Source organism: Psammomys obesus, unplaced genomic scaffold, assembly GCF_907164565.1.
Source record: "Psammomys obesus unplaced genomic scaffold, mPsaObe1.curated_primary_1811, whole genome shotgun sequence".
NCBI classification, from domain to species: domain Eukaryota; kingdom Metazoa; phylum Chordata; class Mammalia; order Rodentia; family Muridae; genus Psammomys; species Psammomys obesus.
In genome coordinates, this window is record NW_026592732.1 from 59,958 (window position 1) to 82,216 (window position 22,259).

Below are 22,259 nucleotides of genomic sequence, written 5' to 3' on the forward strand. Positions count from 1 at the left end.
GCGCCTCTCCAATCCTGCATGAGGCAGTTATCAGCTCTGGGCAAACTAAAAGCAGCTCTATATCTCACACTTGGAATTAAAACAAAACCCTGTTTACATAACGTAACTAAGTTCTTAAAGAAACCAAACCTTCCACTGCAGAAAGTTGTTACTGTTCTAAAATCGACCATATGGTTTCTTTGGTCTTTGGATGCGGTTTGTGTGAGGAATGTGGAAGAGTTTAGAATTGTGGGCTAAAGAGGCCCTAAAATTCAGCAGTCAGAGCTTACTGGGCCACTTTGGTAAGTGCTCAGGAGACCATACCATTGACAGAAAGATATGGGTGCTGTTTAGATCCGGAGGATTCGAGGGGAAGACACTGCTAGGAGCGGCAGTGCATGCCTATGGCCTGAGCCCTCGGAGGGTGGAAGCACCAGGGTTGGAAGTCCAAGATCATCCCTGGCTGCATCGCAAGTTTGAGGCCAGCTTGGACTACATAATGAACAATCTCAAAAGAGACAAAAACAACAAAGAAAAGAAAAGCACACCACATTAAAATACACCTAAAAGCAAAGCAAGGAGTGTAAGAGACACTGGGCTGGAGGCCATTTATGCTACGTTCAGGTAAAGGGGTTGTCGTGTGTTCTGGCCTAAGAATTTGAGTGAAGTTGAATTCAGAAGCCATAGACTGATTTGTTTGCTAGAGGACATTGCCAGATGGCACAGCCTTCAGGTTGTCCCACGGTTATTGATCACTGCCTTTAGCTTTGCTTCCAGTGAAAATTTTGAGCTGACAGTGGAGCGAAAAAATGTGGAAACGAACAGTTTTCACGTGCACAGGAGTACGAACCAGAGTAAAGTTGCGGAAAGGGCAGGTAAGGTTTTTGCAGACAAAGTAGCTACAATGATAAAAGCAGGTGCATAGTTAAGGACAAACTATGCAGCTTGCTTTGGGACAATAGGAATGGTGTGTTACAAGCAAGACCCAATTCACTGAAGGCTTCAGGATGTGAAACTGAAAACCTGTTTGAAAGCAGCCTCCTGAAAGGAGAGGGTCTGCATAGGACAGCAGCCCGACAGGTGTTTCTTGCTTGAAAATGCCTGCCTAGGGAAGAATTTCCCTGATTAAGTCACATAGGCACTCAGCTGCTGCAGTGGTTGTCCAAGAACGTCAGGCTACATTCCAAGCTGTCAGAAAAAACTTGGTGTTATTTTTCACGTAGTACTGGTTTGGCCGGCAACAGAACTCAAGACTCACGGGCCAGTGGAGGTTTGCTCTACGGTTCCACAAAGCTGCTGAGGTCAGGTAATATGGAGCAGTGTTAATTCTCTGCACGGGACCCTGGAGTGGGCTGTGCGGAAAGCTGAAGCCCCCGTTTCAGTGGTGATCTCGGGGTGCTTGAGATAGCATGCTTTGGACTTCTGCAGGCACTGAGAAGAGCCAGGCCAAGAGAACACACATCTGCCACAGGTCATAGGGCTGAAGGGGCAGAACTGTCCAAACCTGTTGGAGCCCAGAAGACGCTGTCATGAGCCCCAGATGCTGGTCATGGAGTTGTTGCAAGATCTGGTGTCTGTGTGTTTAATTCTGGTCTTTCTTCAGTCTGCTGTTCTTTTGATGTTTTCCATTTCTTCATTTTGGAAGGGGTATGTTTATATCATTGTACACTGGAAGTGTGTAACTTGCTTTTTTATTTTTCCGGGGGCTCTTAGCTAAGGGTGTGTTTTGAGCTTCAGAAGAGACTTTGGACTTCTGAACAGTGTTGGAACTCTTAAGAGTGAAAGGACTTTAAAATTTTTATCTACTTTTCATTTTTGTTTGTGTGCGGTGTATACATATGTACCTGTTATTTGGAGGCCAGAGGCCAAGACTGAACGTTTTCCTGTATCACTGTCTAACTTACTGTCTGAGGCAGGATCTCTCACTGAACTTAGAGCTCATCAATGGGCTAGACTAGCTGTCCAGCAAGCCCCAAAGGACCCCCAGCACTGGGGTTTCATGTACGTGCCGCCATGCCCAGGTATTTACATGAGTGCTGGCAATCCAAACTCAGGTTTTCATGTTTGAGAAGCAATCACTTTATGGACTGAGACATCCCCCCAGCAACTCTGGTGACCTTTCAAATTGTCCTGAATGTGCGAATGCATCCTGCATTATGGGATGACCATGGAACCATGCAGCTAGGTCAGAACATTATATATGGCTTGGATGGGGTCTGTCCTGCTCCACAGTCTGATGTGTTTATAAACTTGATCCACAGCAGATACTGCTATTTCAGGGAAGTAAGAAACCTTCAGAGGCTGGGACCTCGATGTAGGAAGTGTCAGTGGGAGGAAGACCTTAAGGAGTTACAGCCCTGCCCAGCTTCTGGCCGACCTCCTTGCTTTCTGGTTGAAAACATGATGTAACCAGTGCCCAATAGTCTTTCTACCCCCAAACGGAGATGCTCCTACCTCCGTGCTTTCCTCATCAAGATAGTATCATCTTGAACAATGAGTACAAAATAAATTCTTCTCTTAAGTTTCTTCTTTTAGGTATTTTCATCATAGTGATGGGAAGAGTAACTAGTGTGGGCCAATAAGATCTTTGTGTTTTATGTGGGGGTGTTTTGCCTGTATGTATGTCTCTGCATTCTGTGCATGCAGTTCTTTTCAAGGAGGCTGGAAGGGGCATTGGATCCCTGGAAAATTACAGCTGCCACGTGGGTTCTAGAATCTCAAACCCAGGTCCTCTGGAAGAGAACCTGTGCTGAACCATCTTTCCAGCCCCAAGATGGATCTATCTATCTATCTATCTATCTATCTATCTATCTATCTATCTATCTATCTTCATTCATGGAGAGTTGTGTAGCTACTTCCTCAGAATTTAAATATCTCTTAGGCAATAAACAAAACTTTCATGTCTCAGGAAGACCCTAAAACAAGGCTCACAAGGTGCTTTCCTGAAGGTGCAGAAGCAGAAAAGGCTTTTGGAGGAAGGCAGACTCGTTGATTGGCTGAGCTGCCCGCAAGCAGGGCGAGGTGTGCCTACGAAGCACTTTCACAGGTTGTTTCTGTTTTAGGGTGTGCTTTTTGGCGATACCGCTGCCTTTGACTTATCCATGCTCCCGTGGGCAAATACTTCCCTGTAGACATTTGCTCATGTCACCCCAGGACAGGTCACACGTGTAAACTATCCCACCTCACCATGGACAGAAGCTGCCCAACAACAGGCAGTGGGCTGGGGGCCCCTAGCAGAGGAAGGGAACTCAGAAGGGCGCCCCTCTCGAGGCTAGGGACAGCATCGTGGTGAAGGGAGGACGGAGGGAACAGTCCTTTCAGAGTGGTGGAGGGGGGTGTGGAGTGAATCGTTTTCTCTGAGGAAATCCCCTGAGGAGGGGGATATGAAACTGCTCCCTCTTCATGGCAAGAACGGGGTTCCTGGTGGCATGGGGGACAGCTAATTCCATAGAATGGTAACGAGTCCGTTTTCAGAAGATTCGAGGGTGGGGTGGAGGACTGAGTATATCTGAGGAGGGGATATTGCAGGAAGAGGAGAAGATATTGGCTCTGAGTGATAGCACCTAGTCTCCTCCCACCATCCATCAAACACTTGTTTTGTGCCAGGTTCTTGGAGATGGGGCCTTCAGGAAGCTACTTCTATCGGGAGACATATATAAAGTCAGAATTAATAAGGAATGCTGTTACAGAGCCATGGCTGACGGCTTCAGAAGCACATCGGAGCACCTAGCTGCACAAATGAGCGTGTCTGCTCAAACACGCGGGAGACCTGGGGGATAGATTCAGGGACAGTACCCAAGGGAACGACCTTTGAGCTGAGCCAGAGGGTGATGAAGAGGCTGGTGGCGGGGCTGGAGAGATGGCTCAGCGGTTAAGCGCACTGGCTGCTCTTCCAGAGGACCCAGGGTCCATGGCTCGCAGTTTGCAACTCCAGTCCCTGAGGATCTGACGGCATTTTCTGGTTTTCTCGGGTACTGTATGAATATAGTGCACAGACATACATTCGGACAAAACACACGTACACTCATACACACGTACACTCATACGCATAACATAAAATAACAAATAAAATCTCCAAAAATAAGTTAAAAGAAATAAAAGAGACTGGTGGGTGGCTCCAGTGAGGAAGGGCTTTCCATGGGAGTGTATGGCATGGGCAAAGGTTTTGGGGCAGGAAAGAGTATGATCTATACCTCAGCAAAGGCAGTGTGCCTAGAAGAGTAGGCTATGCCTATTCTCCTAACTCACCAAGTCCTCTAATGTGGAGAGATCTGAGGTTTTTGAATAGTTACCCTGGTGGCAGAGCTGAAAGAGGGTTTAGAGGGAGGCCCAAGAGCGGGGGCAGGGGGGTCTGGGTGTGTCTGCAGCAGGGCCAAATGATCTGGAAGGAACCAGCCATGCTTAGAAACAATAAGCAGACTGACCACACATCTGCTTAGCAGATGAGGGAGCAGGAGGCTGGGTGGAAGCCAAGTGTCTGGTTTGGGCCATTGGGTAGCGTTCTTTGTGGCACGGGGGAAGCCTGCTTCTTCCATCTATCTGTCTCCAGTCTCCATCTTTGCTCCCTGGGGACTTTGCTCAGCTTGAATTTCTGGGTCCTCGTGGTAGGATGTTTCCTGTGGTCACTCTCAGGATCTGTAGCTCTCCCGGGCTCTGTTTTCCAAGCCTGTCTTATTGCTGGGACTCAAAGAGGAGAAGTTTTTATTTGTTAGTGTAATCAGAGGCGTGCTTTCAGACACCCAGAAAAGGGTGGGACCCCTGACTCTCTGGCTTCTACCCTCAATGACCTGTTGTCACTCAGCAGCCACAAACACATTGGTAGGCACCTGGCACAAGTGAGAGCCTGTGCTTATGCAGAATAGGACCTCATCTCTCCTGGAAGGTGGGGGAGCTGACAAAGGCCTCTTTTTAATCTGTTTCAAGTCCAGGCCACAGTACATTTGAAGGCAACAGAAAAAGGTGCCAGAAACAGAGATGCTGAGGAGACAGGCTCCTGGTCCCCAGTGTGTCTGAGACTTGAGCCTAATTTGCTAGGCAGACGGAGGCGGGTCTCAGCAGTAGCTATCCTTCAGGCTTTCTGGGATGGCTGGCAGCTGGAGAACACGGATTAACACCGCTAACCCCCCCCCCCCATTTTTAAATCTTCTCCCTTAGCTGGGTGGGAGCGTTTCCTTGAGCCCCGATTTTCTCTTCTATCAAGCAGGCTGAGACTGTCCACCTTCCTTGGGCTGTCTAGTGAACTAGGCAGGATGATCTACGAGAAGCCCTTGGCACAGGAATGCACACATTTCTCAGAAACAGCTCAAGAGTATAAGGCATGGAGCCGGCGTGGTGGCACAAGCCTTTAATCCCAGCACTCGGGAAGGCAGAGGCAGGCAGACCTCTGTGAGTTCGAGGCTAGCCTGGGCTACAAAGGGAGTCCAGGACAGCCAGGGCCACACAGAGAAGCCCTGTCTAGAAACAAAACCAAAACCAAAACCAAAACCAAACCAAACCAAAAAAGAATGTTAAGCGGTGAGTTCCCTTACACTGACCATGCTGCCAGCAGAAGAGTCATGGATGACTTAATGCCACTTGATAAGAAAAAGAACTTGGAAGCTTAGCTTAGGGCACAGGGGGTACTGAAAGTGATCCTCGTGGCCAAAGGTTTGGGCTGCGAGGTGTGGTGCCTCCCTCCCAGCATTGCAGAGTGAGTCAGAGACAGCACCCAGGCTTTCCTCTGGGGTGCTGACGGTGAGACCGTTTCTCTTTCCGCTGAACTACCTCAGAAAACCGGTGAGTGAGGCGACCTGGGCAGTGGTCAGACTCGCTTATGACACCCAGCTCCTGCGGCCCCCAGCCAAGCCTAGGCATTTGGAACAGGTCCCGGTGCCTGGCTTCCCGTTCAGTTCATCCGGGCGTCTCAGCAGGGACTGTCCAGGAAACCCCTTCTGTGCGAAGCAGGTGTGGGTGTGGGAAGGCTCCTTGGACATGACTCACACTGCCTCCTCCTCGGTGAATCACGGTTAGGGCTTGGGAACAACGAGCTGGTGGACTGGAGGCAGAGCAGACAACTGCAGACAATGACACAACTCAACCACCAGGGGGCAGAAGGCGGCCAGGCCAAACCGAGCCAGCCACTGCTGTAGAACTTCTGGCACTCATAGGCGGGGTTGGGGGTGAGGGGGGTGAGGGTGGTGGTGTGGTGGTGGTGAGTGGATGGAATGTAAGGACCCAGCTGGGCAGTCAACGCCCCCACCGGCTGCCTCGGTCCGGGTTCCCGGGTTCTCTGCTGGAGAACGTCAGAACAGAGTGTTAGAGGGCGAGGTGGGGTGGGGCTCATCCACCCAGCGTTCTCCGTCCAGACTGTACAAAAGCAGATGCCTAAGGTCACACAGAAAGTGGGTGGCGAGTCAGCCCGCTTCTCCAAGCCTCAGGAGATCTGGCCTCTGTCCGAGAGGAGACCCCGGTGTCCGGGTGCTGCTGACTCTGGGCAGCCTTCCATCTCATCCTGTTGCTCTCTCCCTGGTCCCTCTGTCCAGCGTGTCCTCTCTTTGAGCCATTCCCCCCAATCCCTTCTTTTTGCCTCACTCTTCACCTTGTCTGCCTCTCTGTCCTTCTCTGTCAGCCTCTAGTCTCTACCCCTGCCCTCTGGGGACTTTGCTCCTTTTCTGGGTTCCCGTGGCAGGTTGCTTCCTGTGGCCACTCCTCAGGGCTTTGTAGCTCTCGGGAGCTCTGTTTTCCGAGCCTGTCTCATTGCCCGTCCTGGGACTCAGAGAAGTTATTATTTAGTCGTGTAATCAGTGGTGTGCTTTCAGGCAGTGAGAAAGGGGACCCCTTGGCCCCTACCTGCCCCCTGGCCTCAGTGACCCCTGTTGCCAGTCAGCAGTCATAAACGCTGGTAGGCACCTGGCGTGGGCGAGAGAACTGTGCTCACGCAGAAATGAGTAAGACTGTTCACCGGTGAGCTCACCGTGAGGGCGAGAACACGGGAATCTGCCCGCACAGGGACTCACTAAGGAGAGAAGGGAGGGCACCTGCCCTGTCTGTGCCAGAACAGAGAGAAACCGACTCTAGCTGGCTTCCAGAGGGCTTTTGGGGTCTCAGCACAGGAAGGTGGCACATTCTGACTGGGGCGATCAGCGAAGCCGAGGGCCTTGCTTGCATCATGGCTGTGTGTGCCCTTGTTCACACAGCGAGGACCGGCAGCGAGGCTGGAAAGCAGTGGGTGTCAGTGTTGAGGACTTCACTGGGCGCTCCACAGGAGACACAGTGCGGCTTCTGAGCGAGAGGAGCCCTGAGCGGCAAGGCTCTGCTCCCGAGGGCCCCTCCTCAGGGTGGAGAGGATGTGACCGGAGAAGCACGGTGGGGAGGAGGGGGACAGAGTGGCTTTGAAAAGGCCTAGAAGAGGACCCCGGAGGACCCAAGCCCCGCTTGGTGCTGTGCAGGCTGCTTGCCGCAGGGACCGCTAGAGCGGGGCCTGCTCCTACCAGCTCTCCTCACCCTCATCTCCCAGGTGCTGCCTGGTGCGGGGCTCGGTGCTGGTGCTTGGGTTGGAGTTTCCGGCTGCTGCTCTGGCCCTGGGGAGCGGGGTGTGCCGCTGAGTCACCTCCTGGGTATTTGGGCCTGGAACCGTGGTGAGTCACCCTGAACCGGGGTGGCTGAGAAGCAGCTTGCAGTCTGTAGGGGGTAGAGAGCTGGGCCCACAGGAAGGGTGGTGCCCAACTGGGGATGGGGTAAAGAGCAAAAGGGGCAGCATGGAGTCTGAAGTCTTCCCTGAAGACCCCTCCCTTGGGCCCAGTTGAAGGACACAGTGTTTGTGTTTCTCTGTCGACAGCACACCCTGGGGACTGGTGAAGGCCTGAGGGAGGGCCATGGCTGGGTCCAGGCCCCTGTTTTCAGCTCCTTGTAAAATGAAGAGGCCGTTCTTGTCTCCCTTTTTTCCTCTTACATTCTACCCAGTGCTGCTCACTGCAACTGTGTCTGGGGCAGAGCGAGCTCCATTGCTCCTTTTCAAGTAGTTTCACCACACCCACTCACACTCCTACCTCTTTAAGAGGTATTCTTGTGCCAGGCACTTAAAACAAAACAGTTCTGTCTCTTACACACACACACACACACACACACACACACAGACACACACACACACACACACACACACACACACACACACAAAGCTCAGGCTGTGAAAGTCCCACCCACACTGTGTCCCTGCATTCTCTGACACAGGAGGGAGCTGTGACTCACAGTTACAGCATGAGAAGCAGGCTTGGACTAAGTCTCCAAGCCGCAGAAGAAGAGCTGTCCCCCTTGTCCCTCACCAGGCACCCCTCACCCCCGACACCTGTGTCTCCTTGCTGAGGCCTGGATGAGCTTGGGGTGCCCTTGGCTGGGCCTGGAGGCTCCTCCGGCTGGTACCCAGGCCAGTGCTGACTGGGAGGGAGTGCGTGGGGTGGCAGGAGGCCAGATTTTATCAAAGTCAAGTTAGAACAGGTTCTGTTTCCCAAAAATGACAAGTTGGAGGCCAGTAGGGCTGGCATATAAATTCCTACCCTGGGTGTCTTGGCCTCTTTACTTCCTCCTGGGTTGCTCTGATACCTAATCTGGTGAGTACCTCTGTCCTGAAGAGGTTGTTTTTTTTTTGTTTTTTTTTTTTTTTTTTTTTACCTTTGTCCCTGCTATCTTGATCCTTGATCTTGTAGTGTTCTCTGACTGCCTGGTGAGGTCTCCCATTTGAAGGGTCCCTCTCTGTGAAGGGCCTTTCCTAGATTTCCCTGCGAGTACTTAAGGGTTTACTCTGTGGCTTGTTCTCAGGTCTCTGGGGCTGAGATCTCTGTGTCTCTCACTTTATATATGTCCATTAAGGAGCCCTTTGGGGGGGGTTAGGCCTAGGAATAGGCCATGGATATTCGAGGAGTACTTTTAGAAGAATCCCTAGTTTGAACTACATGCAACAGGCTGTGTCTGTAATCTCATACTCAGGAGACTGAGGCAGGAAAGCCAGGAGGTCCAGGTCTGACAGGGCGGTGCAGTGAGATGTTGTCATTGTTCTTGCTTTTGCAAGGTCTTTTGCGATTCTTTCAGGACTTAGAAGCCAGAGACAGGACCTCAGTGCTTAGCCCTGCTGTGGTCCCTGGTCCTTAGAGTGGCAGAGCCCTGCCCAAGGCTACTTCTTGTGCTTTTCTAAGTAGATGGGGGTGGGGCTGGCAGGGCAGGGCTGGCAGGCAGGCCTGAGGCTTTTCCTGCCCCCAGCACTGGCTCCTCAGGCTTTACCCTGGAACCCACCCAATATTCTTAGAGGAATTTGGAAAAGGTGACCTCTGAACTCTGACCTCATCTCTTCAGCTTCTAGCCTGATCCCAAGAAACAGGCCACTTAATTTCTTTGGCTCTAACCCCAACAGAACCCTTCCTGTTGGGGAGGGCGTTCAGTTGCCTACATCCTGCTCATGCCCTATCTACAGAGAACTAGCGCCCTCAAAGCCATCAGCCTGGCGGGAGAGATGCCTGGCATCCTTTGAGAGTCCCTGGTGTGAAGGAGGAAGCATTCCTGCCTGAGAGGGCTTCCCGTTAGGTGGCACACACTCTGACTTCTTAGACTAGAGTTGGTGAAAGGTTTGGCCCCTTTATGGGGCCTCATACTCCTAGGCTGTTCCCATGACTAACTGCCAGGCGATTCTCGGAGCCCACGGACACATGTGTGCTCTGCATTCCTGGCACAGAAGGGAGTCAAACTGAGACTCTAGACACCCTGCAACCCCCCCCCCCCCCCCCCCCCCCTTTCCTCCCATAGACACTCAAGCAGAGAGGCACTACCCTCAGACATGCGTCCTTAGGACACAAGGTTCTGCTCTAGGTGACTCCCAGACCACAGGAGAGGTTTGACATTGACTGTGGTGTAAAGTGGCAGGATGGATCCTCATGCTCAGGGGCCACACTTCCGGGGCAGAACGGCAGGCCTTGGCTTGCCGTTCCCAGAGGGGCCTGGTGGAGCAGAAAGAGGCCTTGTAGACCAGACTTGAGGTCTCAGGTACCTTGGTGGTGTTCTTTGGAATCTCTAGATCCAAGATGTCTAGTCCCCTGGAACAGGCTCTCGCTGTGATGGTCACCACCTTCCACAAGTACTCCGGTCAAGAGGGTGACAAGTTCAAACTCAGCAAGGGGGAGATGAAGGAACTTTTGCATAAGGAGCTGCCAAGCTTTGTAGGGGTAAGTGGGGCAGGCCAGGCGGGGAGCATGGAGCCTGCTTTTATTCTCAAGGTGCCTGCCAGTGCCAGTACCAGGGTGGGGCTGAGGATTTCCTCATCAGTTTTCGCTTCACTGTCCCTGGGGTGCCGGTTAGATCTATGTGTGAATGGGCTTTTAATGGCGGTTCCCTTCAGCATTCGTGAGCACATTGCTGTTGGGGGCTCCAGGGTCCCTCTGTTAATCCTGTTATTGGCTAGTTGAACAGTCTCCACCTCAGAGAAGGGTAGCAGCTGGCCATGGGTCACCCAAGGATATTGTTAAGGGGCATTAATATTGCCTTTCATTTTACACATTTGTATGCCAAGTCAAGAAAGTATGCAGAGAGAACGGATTCCAGCCAAGGCATATACCCTGGGGCATTTGGCAGAGAGGGGCTGTTAGCTCTCAGTTTGCCCCCTGCCCTGTACAGACTAACAGGTAATCCTAGAGTTAGATGTCAGGACTTAATATAAAAGGCAGGTCTTGCCTTTTTAAATTTTTTTTCTTCCTTTTGGTTAATTCCTTCTCATTGTTTGGGCTGGTATTTAAAAGTTGGCCCTTTCTGGCCGATATGGTGGTAGGCGCCTTTAATCCCAGCACTCTGGGAGGCAGAGGCGGGTGGATCTCTGTGAGTTCGAGGCCAGCCTGGTCTGTAAATAGAGTCCAGGACAGCCAGGGCTACACAGAGAAACCCTGTCTCTAAAAACAAACAAGCAAGCAAACAAGTTTGCCTTTTCTGAATGCATTCTGCTGATGTAGGGTATAAAGCTTTGAGTTTTTTTCATCATCAAGATGAAGCTGTGCTCTAGCAGAGATTGGAGTTTATACAAACTCTGAGGAACACCTAGCTAGCATCCCGCACTCCAGCAGGCATGCTGGAGACTCTTACATCATAAGTTTGTCTGTCCTTCCTCAAGGGGCCTTCTTGGCATCTTACCAGGGTTTCCTATCCATGCTGAACCCTGTGGGGAGGGAAAGCTGGATGCTGATGTAAGGGAAAGGTTTTGGAGGTAGGTTGGGCAGGGGCCGGCTTGGTGATAACTCCAGTCCCTGTCACCTTCAGGACAAGGTAGATGAGGAGGGTCTGAAGAAGCTGATGGGTAACCTGGACGAGAACAGTGACCAGGAGGTGGACTTCCAGGAGTACGCTGTGTTTCTGGCCCTCGTCACCATCATGTGCAATGACTTCTTCCAGGGGTACCCAGACCGGCCCTGACACCAAGCGCACCGCTCCCTCCCATGAAGCTCTTGGGCCAATACAAGCTCCCTATCTTTTCAAATTTTGTACTAAATAAACTTTTCGTTTGCTTGTGGACAATAGTGTAACTGCTCAGTGATGCTTTTACCTTGACTGGATCAGTTAAAGGGCTGGAAACAGAAGGTTCCCTGGTTCCCAATACCTTCTGCAGCCTGACTCTCCTGAGGCCGAAGGCTCTACCCTTCGGGATTTCACACAAAGGAAAATTTGGGATTGAGGTAGCCTGGTAACATTTTATTTTCTTAGGAAAGGTATTTTAAAACAAAAGGTTGGGAGCCAGGTGCAGCAGCGTACTCCTGTAATCCCAGCATTTGGGTGGCAGAGGCAAGCGGGTCTCTGTGAGTTTGAGGTGAGCCTGGTCTACAGAGTAAATTCCAGGACAGCCAGGGCTGTCTCCAAAAAACAAAAAACCAAACCAAACCAAAACAAAACCAAAAAACAAGCAAAATTGGGGCATGGTTGTGCAACCTTTAATCCAGCACTCAGGAGGCAGGGGCAGGGATGGGGGTGAGGAGATGGAGGCCTGGGCCTGGGCTAGAAAGGGGGTGAGGGGGAGGGCAGGGGGAGGGGTGGGGCTAGAAGCAGCAGATCTCTAGGAGTTTGAGGGAGGTCAGCCTGGTCTACATAGTAAGTCTCTCTCTTTCTCTCTCTCCCCCCCTCTCTAAAACATCCCCAAAACCAAAAGCCAACCCGCCACCAACAAAAACCAACCAAACACACACAAAAAGACAAACAAGACAAACACAGCCTACAATTACAATAATTTCATCCCCACCCCCAACTTTAAATCCACAGAGAAGGGAGGGTACAATCTCAGACCTCAACACTCAAGACTGACAGGTGAGTGGTCCCGAGAGCTGCCCAGGAGGCCAGGGCTGGGCCTAACCTGCCCTGCAGCTTTACCAGAATTCCTTGTTAGATCATAGACCCTAGGTAGTGTACTTGCTTTTAGGAAAACCTCTTTTTCTGTCTGCTTTCAAGTTTGCTAGCTCAGTTTTGAGTTCACTCCCTCCCTATTGATCTCTGTTAAAACTTCTTAGAAGCCAGGTCAAGCCAAAGATCCTTGTTTTCTACCATTTTCCCTAAAACTGAAACTTAAATCGTCATCTATTCTGCATCCTAAGGCACATCAGGTGACAGTTTGAACACCTGGCTTGCTAGGCCATGACAAGGGTCACCAGCTTTCCATCATATAAACTCTAGGCCCTATATTTCACTCTTTCTTACCTCCATTCTATTTAATCTTTTAAGTTATTATTCTTGATGGATTTTAAAAAACATTTATCTATTTATACATATGAACACTATTTGCATTTAAACCTACATGGCAGAAGAGGGAATCAGATCCCGTTTTATAGATGGTTGTGAGCCACTATGTGGTTGCTGGGGATTGAACTCAGGACCTCTGGGAAAGCAGACAGTGCTCTGAACAGCTGAGCCATTTAAATGTCCGTGTGGTTAGATGTTTTGGTGGGCAGTTCAAACCTGTTGCTGTATAATCAATCAATCACTCCAAGATACGGTGGCTGAAACATACATTTATATCTCTCATGGTAAATTGGAAATAGTTATAGGGTCTCACTTGGCGTGTCTCAGGCAGTAGTAGATGGCTAGTAAAGAATCTGACGCTCTTTGCTAGTGGGTGCACTCGAGTATATGCTGTGGTGTTCTTGCGGAGATCAGACGGCAACTCCTTTAACGTGGCTTCTCCTGATTCTGAGCCAACCTCGATGATGTGTGTGACCGATGAAATGCAGCAGAAATGATGCCCCGGGAGTTCTGAAATACATCTTAAGAGCCTTTCGGCTTTTAACCTAGCTTCTTGTGGTGGTCACTGTAAGCTATGTGAGGAGTGCTCTGAGAAGCCCCAGCTTTGTGGGAAGACCAGAAGTGCGAGCTTTCTCCACGCCCCCCCCCCCAAGCTCTGATGAGTGTGTGGCCACCTGCAGAGCAGATCACACAGAGCTCTGTGGAGGAGCAAGGAGCCAGGTGAGAGGCCATGTGACAGCCAGTTGCTCAGTGCTCTGTCCTCACCGCATGTGTAGGGCTGGCAGGCCAGGCAGGCCCTCTGGGACAAATGGTCTGTTTTCATGGTAATGAGAAGAGAGGTGTCTTCTTGACACCCTGTTGGAGAGGGACCTGTAAGTATAGGTCAGGGAGTCATGATGCCACTAATTAACATCCTGGGGCAGTTTTCAAAGCTAAGCACACTGTCATTTCAGCCTCACGGTAACCCTCAAGGGGCTCTCATTAAACATTTTACAGATGGAAAACCTGAGAGGGGCAGCTTCCGCCATTTGTGGAGCCCTGTTTCTGGCAACGTGCTGGCTCTACTCAAGCACCAGCCATTTAATCCTCACTGTACCTGTACCTGTTGCAGATGAGGAAGCAGAGGGAGACACTGAATAAGCGCTAGTGTCAAGGCTTGACCTACATCTATAAGGAAGCTCCTAATCCCGGTGAGACCCTGGGCTGGTAGACTGTGCCTCTTCCCTCTTTCTGAAACCATCTCCAGAACTTCAGGCTTTGTGTGACCTGGAGGGGACCTGACTGGACAGGGTTCAGGTATAGCTGGCTCATCACTTTGAACCACAGGGAGGCGGGACTGGCTGGAGATGGCCCGCTCTGTGCACTGTGACTTCTGCCACTTCTCAGCTTTGGATCTGTGCAGTCAGTGGGCTAGCAAGCCTAGACTTCCCTTGCCTCCTCTAAGGTTTCCCTCACGTGGAGAGCTTCCAAAGTGGCTAATCATTCCTTTCAGTATTTGACAGACTAACTGACAACAGACTGTAGAATCCAGACTGACAAGCTTCCTTCTTCTCTGTAGTGAGGCAGAGGAGGGTTTGGGCATCACCCTGCTTGTCAAGGACCTGTGTTCAGATCTGCCCCATTTCTCCTGCAACTGCTGCTGGGATGAGAAACACAGCAACCTCACCTCCCATCACATCACCATTTACTGTGTGGCTCAGCCCTGGACAGGTTTCCAATGTTCCATGGAAATGGAGACTGAAGGCCAAGGTGAGTAAGATGCCAAATCCAAGCCACTCAGAAAGGAACCCAGTGAACAAATAAAAAGACCTAGTCCAGAAATCCAGCAAATTGGGAAGACAGGATAGAAATTTCTTCCTCTTCCTCTTCCTCTTCCCCTTCCCCTTCCCCTTCCCCTTCTTCTTCTTCTTCTTCTTCTTCTTCTTCTTCTTCTTCTTCTTCTGTTTTTTTGAGACAGGATTTCTCTGTGTATCCTTGGCTATCCTGGGCTCACTTTGTAAACCAGGCTGGACTCACAGAGATCCACCTGCCTCTGCCTCCCAGAGGAGGCAGGCATGTGCCACTGTGCCTGGCTTAGAAATGTTACCTTAATCCAGCACTCAAGAGACCTTTCATCCTTAAACAAGGGGGAAAGACCTGGGTTTTAGACAAGGGATGGACTGAGGCTTGTCTGTGCCTTTATTGTGGTCTGGAATAGGACAATGAGAAATGTGGTTTGTCCACGTGTGGTCACGAGATAGTGATGTGACAATGAATCTTGAGACCATCTAAGGTACTCTTTCTTATCTTGGTGCCTTTAGCCTTGAAGGGGGAGGAGAGAGAGTAGGGTGAGTCCGTCTTGCCTGAGGAGTCCCTGACAAACATTCATTAAATGACTAACATGTCTATGTGCAGAGTTGAGCAGAATGTGACCCAAAGGTTTAAGGCAGTAAAGGAGACAAGCACAAACGGTGGAAGTGCCCAGCATTTTCACCTTAGTTATTTACTTGAGACAAGGCACTGCTATGAAACCTGATTTGTGCTCAGCCACTCAGCAATCACCCTGCCTCAGGCTTCCTGGCTCTAAGAGTACAGGCGTGCAGTGCCAGGCTCTGTCTCATCTTGTTCGCTTACCCATTAGACTCTCCTGTGGGCCAGAGGGTCACCGCTTACAGGAAAGTGACTTTCAAGTAAACCCTTGCAAAGCACCCTGCCTGGCTTTTATCACTTTAAGCCAAACAGAAGAGGTGTCAGTTGAACTAAGCACAAGGCTCGCTCAGCTCGTCACCTCCAAAGCTTCTGATTTCCAAAGTCAACTAAGAGCAAACGGAGCCGGAAGTAGATGGCTCTGCCCTCAGAGCACTCACCGTTTATGCAGAGGAACTGAGTTAGGCTCTCATAACCCACACGACACTCAGTTACAGGTTTTGGGACAATGGAGTGAACTGGTGCCCACGCTACAGCCCCAATGTGGGTCACCTGATCTCTCCACCAACTCACTGTTCTCATCTGCGCAGGGTCCATGACCAGCCATTGGCTTGGTTGTCAAAGGGACCTAAGCTCTGCAGGCTCTTCTCGGTCTCAGTTCACGTTCTCTCTCCACTTCCTGGTTGTAGTTCTATAGCCTCAGCTCTGGGTCCAGCGCCCTCCCTGGCCCCAATGCTGGTCCCAGTAAACTGATACCCCTTCCCAAATGTTTCCATACTTGGCTCAGAAGACCAGAAATGTGGTCTATTGATTCAGTCAAGTTCATTTAGCCTCAAAGGGCTATTGGATTTGGGTGGTCACTCTGGCCGTAGGGCTCAGGGCCTTTTGCCAGAAATAAATAGAATGTCCAGATTCTTGGGATACTCTGTCTTATTTTTCTCCTGAGGTACAGGACCAGACACTGCCCTTTAGAAGGGTGATGTATTTTTTCAGGGATCTTAGGCGATGGTGGTAATAGTGAGGAGACAGAGCTGGGGAAGAGTCAGACTTCTAGCTTGTAAGAAGTCCTGCCAGATCAGTTAGCATGTGTGTTCACACTTTGAACACCTCTTGCTGAGCCTTTGAGGCAAAGGTCCTCAGTCTGCTGCAATGGCAGATTTCTCAGTGGTCAGCTCATCTGTCTGCAGGGAGATATACGAGGCAAGAAGCCGCAGCATTAGGCTCCGCCTGAGGGTGGGGATAGAGCCTGTGGACAGGAGCAACCAAGAAAGGTGGAGATAGCTGTAGTCCAGGCCTTGGGATTGGGGCCCACTGCTGCACATTGGGGATCCACTGCAGAGGAGGAGTTCAGGAAAATTTCTAGTGGGGCAGGAAGGTTCCAGGCACTTCCAAGGTTTGTTGTTGTTGTTTGTTTGTTTTTTGTGGGTTTTTTTTTGGGGGGGGAGGGCAAGGCAAGAGGGTTTAGAGTCCTGACTTCCATCTTTGTGGTGACAGAAGCTAGACAAAATGACCTGGTGAGAAAGGGCTGGCTCTGCCTAGGGTATCCCCCGCCTACCTCCCATCCAGGGAACTCTGTGTTTCTGTTGAATTAGACTTGGGGGCCAGAGCATTGCCACAGTTACCAGCAATACACAGCACTTTGAATTTTTTCTCCTTTTGTTTTGAGACAAGATCTCACTATGTAGCTCTGACTGGCCTGACATTTGCTAGGTAGACTAGGCTGGGCTTGAACTCACCAAGGTCCACTTGCCTCTGCCTTTCAAGCGCTGGCATGAAACACATGTTCCACCAGGCAACACGTTGGATTCTCAGGGTAGGAATCCTCCAAACCCATTCTGGAGGTAAAGGAATAAAGTCTCTAATGAGGTAACGGCCAGAACATGTTGAAGTCAGGTGGTGAGGTGGGGTGGGGTTTTGAGTGTAGGTCCAGTTAGCATTCTTTCCATGTGCATCTTCCAACCCACGTCTCTACCAAAACATGTCTCTTAGCCTCTCCCAGCCTTCTCCCCTTGGACAAAGAAGCTGTGTTCCCAGGGGCTGTGGCTGTGCCTTGAGACATGAAGGGCTGTTGGATAAGAAAGCAGGCTCAGGAGCGAGGTTGCTGGGTGCTTCCACCTATTAAACATTTGTTTGTTGTTGTCTGCCTCTCCCACTAGATTGTCTCTCTCTTGAGAGGAACTGTGTCTGTTTTGTTTATGCTTTATCCCCGAGACCTAGTATCAGTGTCCCTGATTACCTGTATGGGCAGTGAAGAGCAAGCCTGCTGTTCTCTAGTTCTATAACTTTGGGCAAGTCACTGTCTCTGGGTTAACATTTACCAAGCCCTTACTGTATTTTTTAGCAACATTTGCTCTATGAGCCTTGCTTGTGCTAACTCAAACTCCACAACAACTTTATGAGATGGTTACTGTTTTTATTTCCATCAGTGAGGAAGATCAGGTCGCAAGAGCAGAGATGACATGCCTAAAGTAGCTGGAAGCAGAGGGTTAACACACGCGGGGATAAGTCACTGACCTAGAAGCAAATTAATTGCTGGTCTACTCTGGCCTCTCCTTCTGCTGTCCAGTGACCATCTCTGTCCTCTGTCCTGTCCTGCTCATAACTTCTTGCCAATAAAACAGGGTTAATCACAGCTCTTCCTTCCTTCTGCCTCCATTGCTCACCCCCCTCATCCACAGACTGGCAACCTCTTGGAGGAGAAGGTGTTCCAGGCAAAGCTGGGTATCTAGCTCTTGATGATGTGAAGGGCTCTCAGACATGAGGTTTTGTCACTGGACGGGAAGCCAAGCTCCTCTTCTCCTTCCCGTGCTTTTCTGGGTGATGGATTTTATTTCTGCAAAACAAGGAAGCTTAGGGGTGGAATAAACAGAGAAACAGCAGGAGGGATTTCCTCTTCTGGAAAGTGGTGGTCTCCTTCTAAGCTAGCTAAGAATGGTGATGGGGAGGGGGAGAATGCCAGGAAGAATTAAAATGATCTTTTTCAAACATCAAAGAACAACAAGGTGTTGTTCTTGGGCGGCACAGGTAGGCAGATCTCTGTTAGTCTAAAGCCTGCCTGGTCTACATAGTAAGTTCCAGGACTTACTATGGGCTGTGTAAGACTGTCCCAACAAAACAAAACAAGCTCCATTGTGGTGGGAGAGATGGCCCAGAGGTTAAGAGCACTTGCTGTTCTTGCAGAGGACCCAGATTTGGTTCCCATCACTCACACTGTGGCTCACAACCACCTGTTACTCCAGTTCTAGGGGAGCCAACACCCTCTTCTAAGCTTCTCGGGAGAAGGCGTGTGTTATACAGACATGCAGGCACTCACACATACACATAATAAAAATAAATACATTTAAACAAGTTTCCAAGAAAGAAAGAATGAAAGAAACCTCGTCAGAGTCTTGAGTCCGGGCTGGAGAGATGGCTCAGCAGTTGATGGCACACTGCTTTTGCAGAGGACCAGAGTCTGGCTGCCAGCATCCACATTAGCTGGCTCGCAGCCACTTGTAACCCCAGCTCTATGGGGACCCAGCCTGTGGGCACCTGCACAAGTGTGTGCAACACTCACACACACAAGGAAAAAGAAAGTAAAATCTTTAAAAGTAAAATAAAATCTTTAAAACAACAAACAAACAAAATCTTCCTAAAAAAAACTTAAGTGATGGCAGAATCTGTGAGGTTGAGTAGGGCGCCCTGAGGGCTCTAGCCAAGCCCAAGCTGGAATTTGGGTTTGATGATTTGGGGGGTGAGAAAGACACAAGCTGAAACCCAGGGCTCACAGAGGAGGGGTCACAAGAAGAGACGGGATGCGATTCGGATTAAGGGGTATTCCAGTTAAGTCCCCAGGACTGCCTGAAGCTGTTGCCCAAGCACTGAACAGAACAGTAGACCAGAACCCAGCTTCCCCAGGGGCTCAGGGACATGCTAGCTCTCTCATGGATCTGTGGCCCAATTCATCCATATCACTTGGAGCAGAGAGACAAAAACGTTCAAGCCTCCTTACATCTGGAGGCTCCCTGGAAAGAACACCCTTCCTTTTTAGGTCTCAAAAATACCTTGTGACAATTTCCTCCAGTGAAATAAGCGATTCATAGCCAAAGGCCACCAAACATATCCCGTGGCCTCAGACTTCTCATCTTAAACAGGGGCCTTAGCCAGATGCTCCTGGGTCAACCCTGCACAGTGGCTCTCTGGAGGTACAAGCTAAGAGAGTCCGCATGTGTTCCCACTTTGTGTTCTTGGTCTCTTCACTGTAAAGAGGTCAGGAGAGGCAAGATGCAAGCAGGAGGCTGTTAGCAGTCCCCAGCTTTGGGGAAGGGCAGAGGGGGGATGGGTGGGGATGGGTGTCTGAGACGCAGACCGCAGACCGAGGATCTTTGAAGTGTGCGTTGGTAGGTGGGTGGTGGGCCTGTAATAGTGGCTACTGAGGGAAGAGGGCTGGGACCCTGGGGGCAGCCTCAGCGTTGACCTACTTGGGTCCTCATAATTGCTCCCTTCATCTCTTGAGAGGCTACAAATAGAGACACCCAGGTGTTGGGCTTTTACAGCTGAACCGCCAGCAGCAGTGGTGAGTGTGGCTGCTTGGGAACTGCCTTGGGTTGGGTGTTGGGGCAGCTCAGAACCCCCTCAACAGCTGGCCTGCTCCTGGTACAGGGTCTGGGTATGGGAGCAGAAAGGTGAACAGACGAGGGGTTGGGAAATCAGATCTGGTGAATTTTGAGGTTCCCTCTTACACTAAGGGGCTGAAGGAAGTTTGGTCTGGGGAATGTGCCCGGCCAAGGTCTGGCACCCATGTGGGGACAGTGGTTCTGTGCAGCCCTTAGTGAGCTCCTTGCTTCTTCTCCTTGTCTCTTTGCTTCATTCCTGGGGACAAGTTGGGACAGGCCAGGGCTGCATGAGGAGAGAGAATTCCTATAAGTCTTCAAGCCCTGAGCTTCTGAAATAGCAACCCAAGTGGCGCCAGGCAGGCTGAGAGGAACTGCAAGGGCTCTGAGGTGCGGAGCTCCTGGGATCACTGCACTTTCCTCTCCAAGGAGCAAGACACTTTCCTCTCCTGGGAATGTGGAAGCTTGCTCCAGCCTGGGCTGTCACAGAGAACTGGACCCCGGCAGTGCTCGCCCTTCAGCTCTCATTTCTGTACGTCCTCTCCTCAGTCTCGATGGCCATTTGCTCTCATTCGAGGGAACTCACCAGAAAGAGTCCCGGCTCTGGCTGCCCTGTGTTCAGGACTGCAGTCCCCTGAGGGAGTCAGCAATGAGTCATTGGACTCACATGGAAACAACTCCATTGCCTTCCCGCCGGTCCAGGGTTTGCCCAGGCTGCATGGGCGATGGCAGGGACAATGGAAATAGGGCGAGGGCGGGGATTCTAGCGCTTCCCTCCCATCCTTTCTGTCTTAAGGATCTCTCTGGGGGAGGAGGCTGGTTATAGGATGGGGCAGGTGGTAGGTGGGTAGATCCATGAACTGGTGGACTCTGCAGAGACCACCTGGTCCATGGTTCTGACTAGGCCTGTGGAGCTGGATTAACCCACTTTACAGATAAGACAACTGAGACCCAGAGAGGAACAGTTCACCCAGGGCTGCAGGGCGAGCAACAGATGAGGGTCCCAAAGGCGGCTTCTTTGAGTTCAGGGCAGGAGACATAGTGAGGTGGTAGGGGTCCCCCAGGCCTCACCATCGCTGCTGGCAGGAGCTTCACTAAGATCTGGGCAGGGAAATGAAACTTACGTCCAGAAAAGTTACAACAGGCACAATGGAGAGGTGAATCAGTGTGTGTGTGTGTGTGTGTGAGTGCGCGTGTGTCTGCTCAGAGGAAAGGGCGCTTCGGCATGGTGGAGCCTGTCTGATCTGGAATTAGCTCCTGGGACACACTGAGGAAGAGCGATAGCCTGGCTGTCCTGTGAGTCACACCTTTGTTTCTGACAGTGAGGATGGCCCGGCCCCTGGAGCAGGCAGTGGCTGCCATCGTGTGTACCTTCCAGGAGTATGCAGGGCGCTGTGGGGACAAGTACAAGATCTGCCAGTCGGAGCTCAAGGAGCTGCTGCAGAAGGAGCTGCCCACCTGGGCCCCGGTGCGCACCCTCGCGCCTCTGCCCACTCGTGGGAAGGACCGCCTGGACTCTGCAAAGAGCAGCCTAGGGCCAAACACCAACATCGGGCAAGAGGGAGGAGCTGGACGGTGGGGACGGGGACATGAGGAAGTGAGCAGAGGCAGCTGCATGAGCCTTAATCTAATAGAATGTACACAGGGTAGCGGTCACCCTACTGGCCTGTGAATGACGCCTAACTCATGGCGGCTCTCCAAAGCAAGGATTAAGTGCTCAGCAAATGAGCCGAAAAGCTGGGCGGGGAGGGGGGTGAGGTTAGCGTGAGGGTGTGTGGGTGGGAATGGGGACCGCCCACCCAGGGGAGGCGCGAGTGGTATGGGAGCAGCTCAGGCTGCTCATCCTGCTTTCCTGACCCCCTTTTATCCCCTCGGCAGAGTGAGTTCCGAGAGTGCGACTACAACAAGTTCATGAGTCTTCTGGACACCAACAAGGACTGCGAGGTGGACTTCGAGGAGTATGTGCGCTCGCTCGCCAGCCTCTGTCTCTACTGCCACGAGTACTTCAAGGAGTGCCCCCCGGAGCCCCCCTGTCCACAGTAGCCTCTGACCCAGAGGACAGCTGCCCCGGAAGGGCAGGGTCTGCTCCGGCACTCCGTCTTTGCTCCTCCTCTCTCTGTGGCACCCCTTCCACTCTGGATTGCCAGGTCCCCCTGATGCTAATCCCAGCTACTCACGGGCTTTAGAGGCTTTCCTGGGGATGTCTAGCTGATGAGGGGTGGGACAGTAGCCAGCCTTTGCTGCTTCTCTTCTTGGAAGGGAAGACCATCTCTGCTCTGACCTTGGACGCGCAGTCGTGTGCACACGGTTGAGGCTGCTGTGGCAGCGGCCTAGTCACCTCCCAATAAAGAAGTGTCAGCTTGGCTTGGTGTGGTTCTCTTGGGCCTTGCGATCTTCGCTCCTCTACACTCTGTACCATTGGAGGAAGGAGGCTGAAGGCAGGGGCCCCAAAGGCAGTGTCAAGCCGGGTAGAAAGCACCAGTCTCAGCACCCAATGGGAGGGGCCAACACAAGGTCCCATCAGGGAAGCCTGGAGGGCTTCGGAGCCTC

At 51.3% G+C, this 22,259-nt stretch overlaps 2 protein-coding genes across 5 annotated transcripts in view; both read left to right on the top strand.

Annotated features, from left to right (window-relative positions):
• The window catches only part of S100a3 (S100 calcium binding protein A3), a 43,067-nt gene extending 21,004 nt beyond the window's left edge, over window positions 1-22,063 (top strand). Inside the window, exons 1-4 of one of the 3 annotated variants that reach the window (XM_055615571.1) lie at window positions 5,696-5,754; window positions 14,270-14,460; window positions 21,032-21,177; window positions 21,588-22,063. In XM_055615571.1, the coding sequence (XP_055471546.1) occupies window positions 14,436-14,460; window positions 21,032-21,177; window positions 21,588-21,752 (336 nt within the window). In that variant the 5' untranslated portion in view covers window positions 5,696-5,754; window positions 14,270-14,435 and the 3' untranslated portion in view covers window positions 21,753-22,063. Of the gene's footprint in view, window positions 1-5,695; window positions 5,755-14,269; window positions 14,461-21,031; window positions 21,178-21,587 lie in introns of those variants that run through there. The other 2 variants (XM_055615573.1, XM_055615570.1) reach the window with 2 other exon arrangements.
• S100a2 (S100 calcium binding protein A2) lies at window positions 5,689-11,498 on the top strand. 2 transcript variants are annotated; one of them, XM_055615575.1, is made up of 3 exons: window positions 5,689-5,754; window positions 10,019-10,166; window positions 11,248-11,498. In XM_055615575.1, the coding sequence occupies exons 2-3, from the start codon at window positions 10,026-10,028 to the stop codon at window positions 11,398-11,400; spliced, it is 294 nt and encodes a 97-aa protein (XP_055471550.1). In that variant the 5' UTR covers window positions 5,689-5,754; window positions 10,019-10,025; the 3' UTR covers window positions 11,401-11,498. The 2 variants fall into 2 exon arrangements, with proteins under 2 accessions (XP_055471550.1, XP_055471549.1); XM_055615574.1 differs by lacking the exon at window positions 5,689-5,754 and adding an exon at window positions 8,358-8,564.
• Window positions 22,064-22,259: the final 196 nt, after the last annotated feature.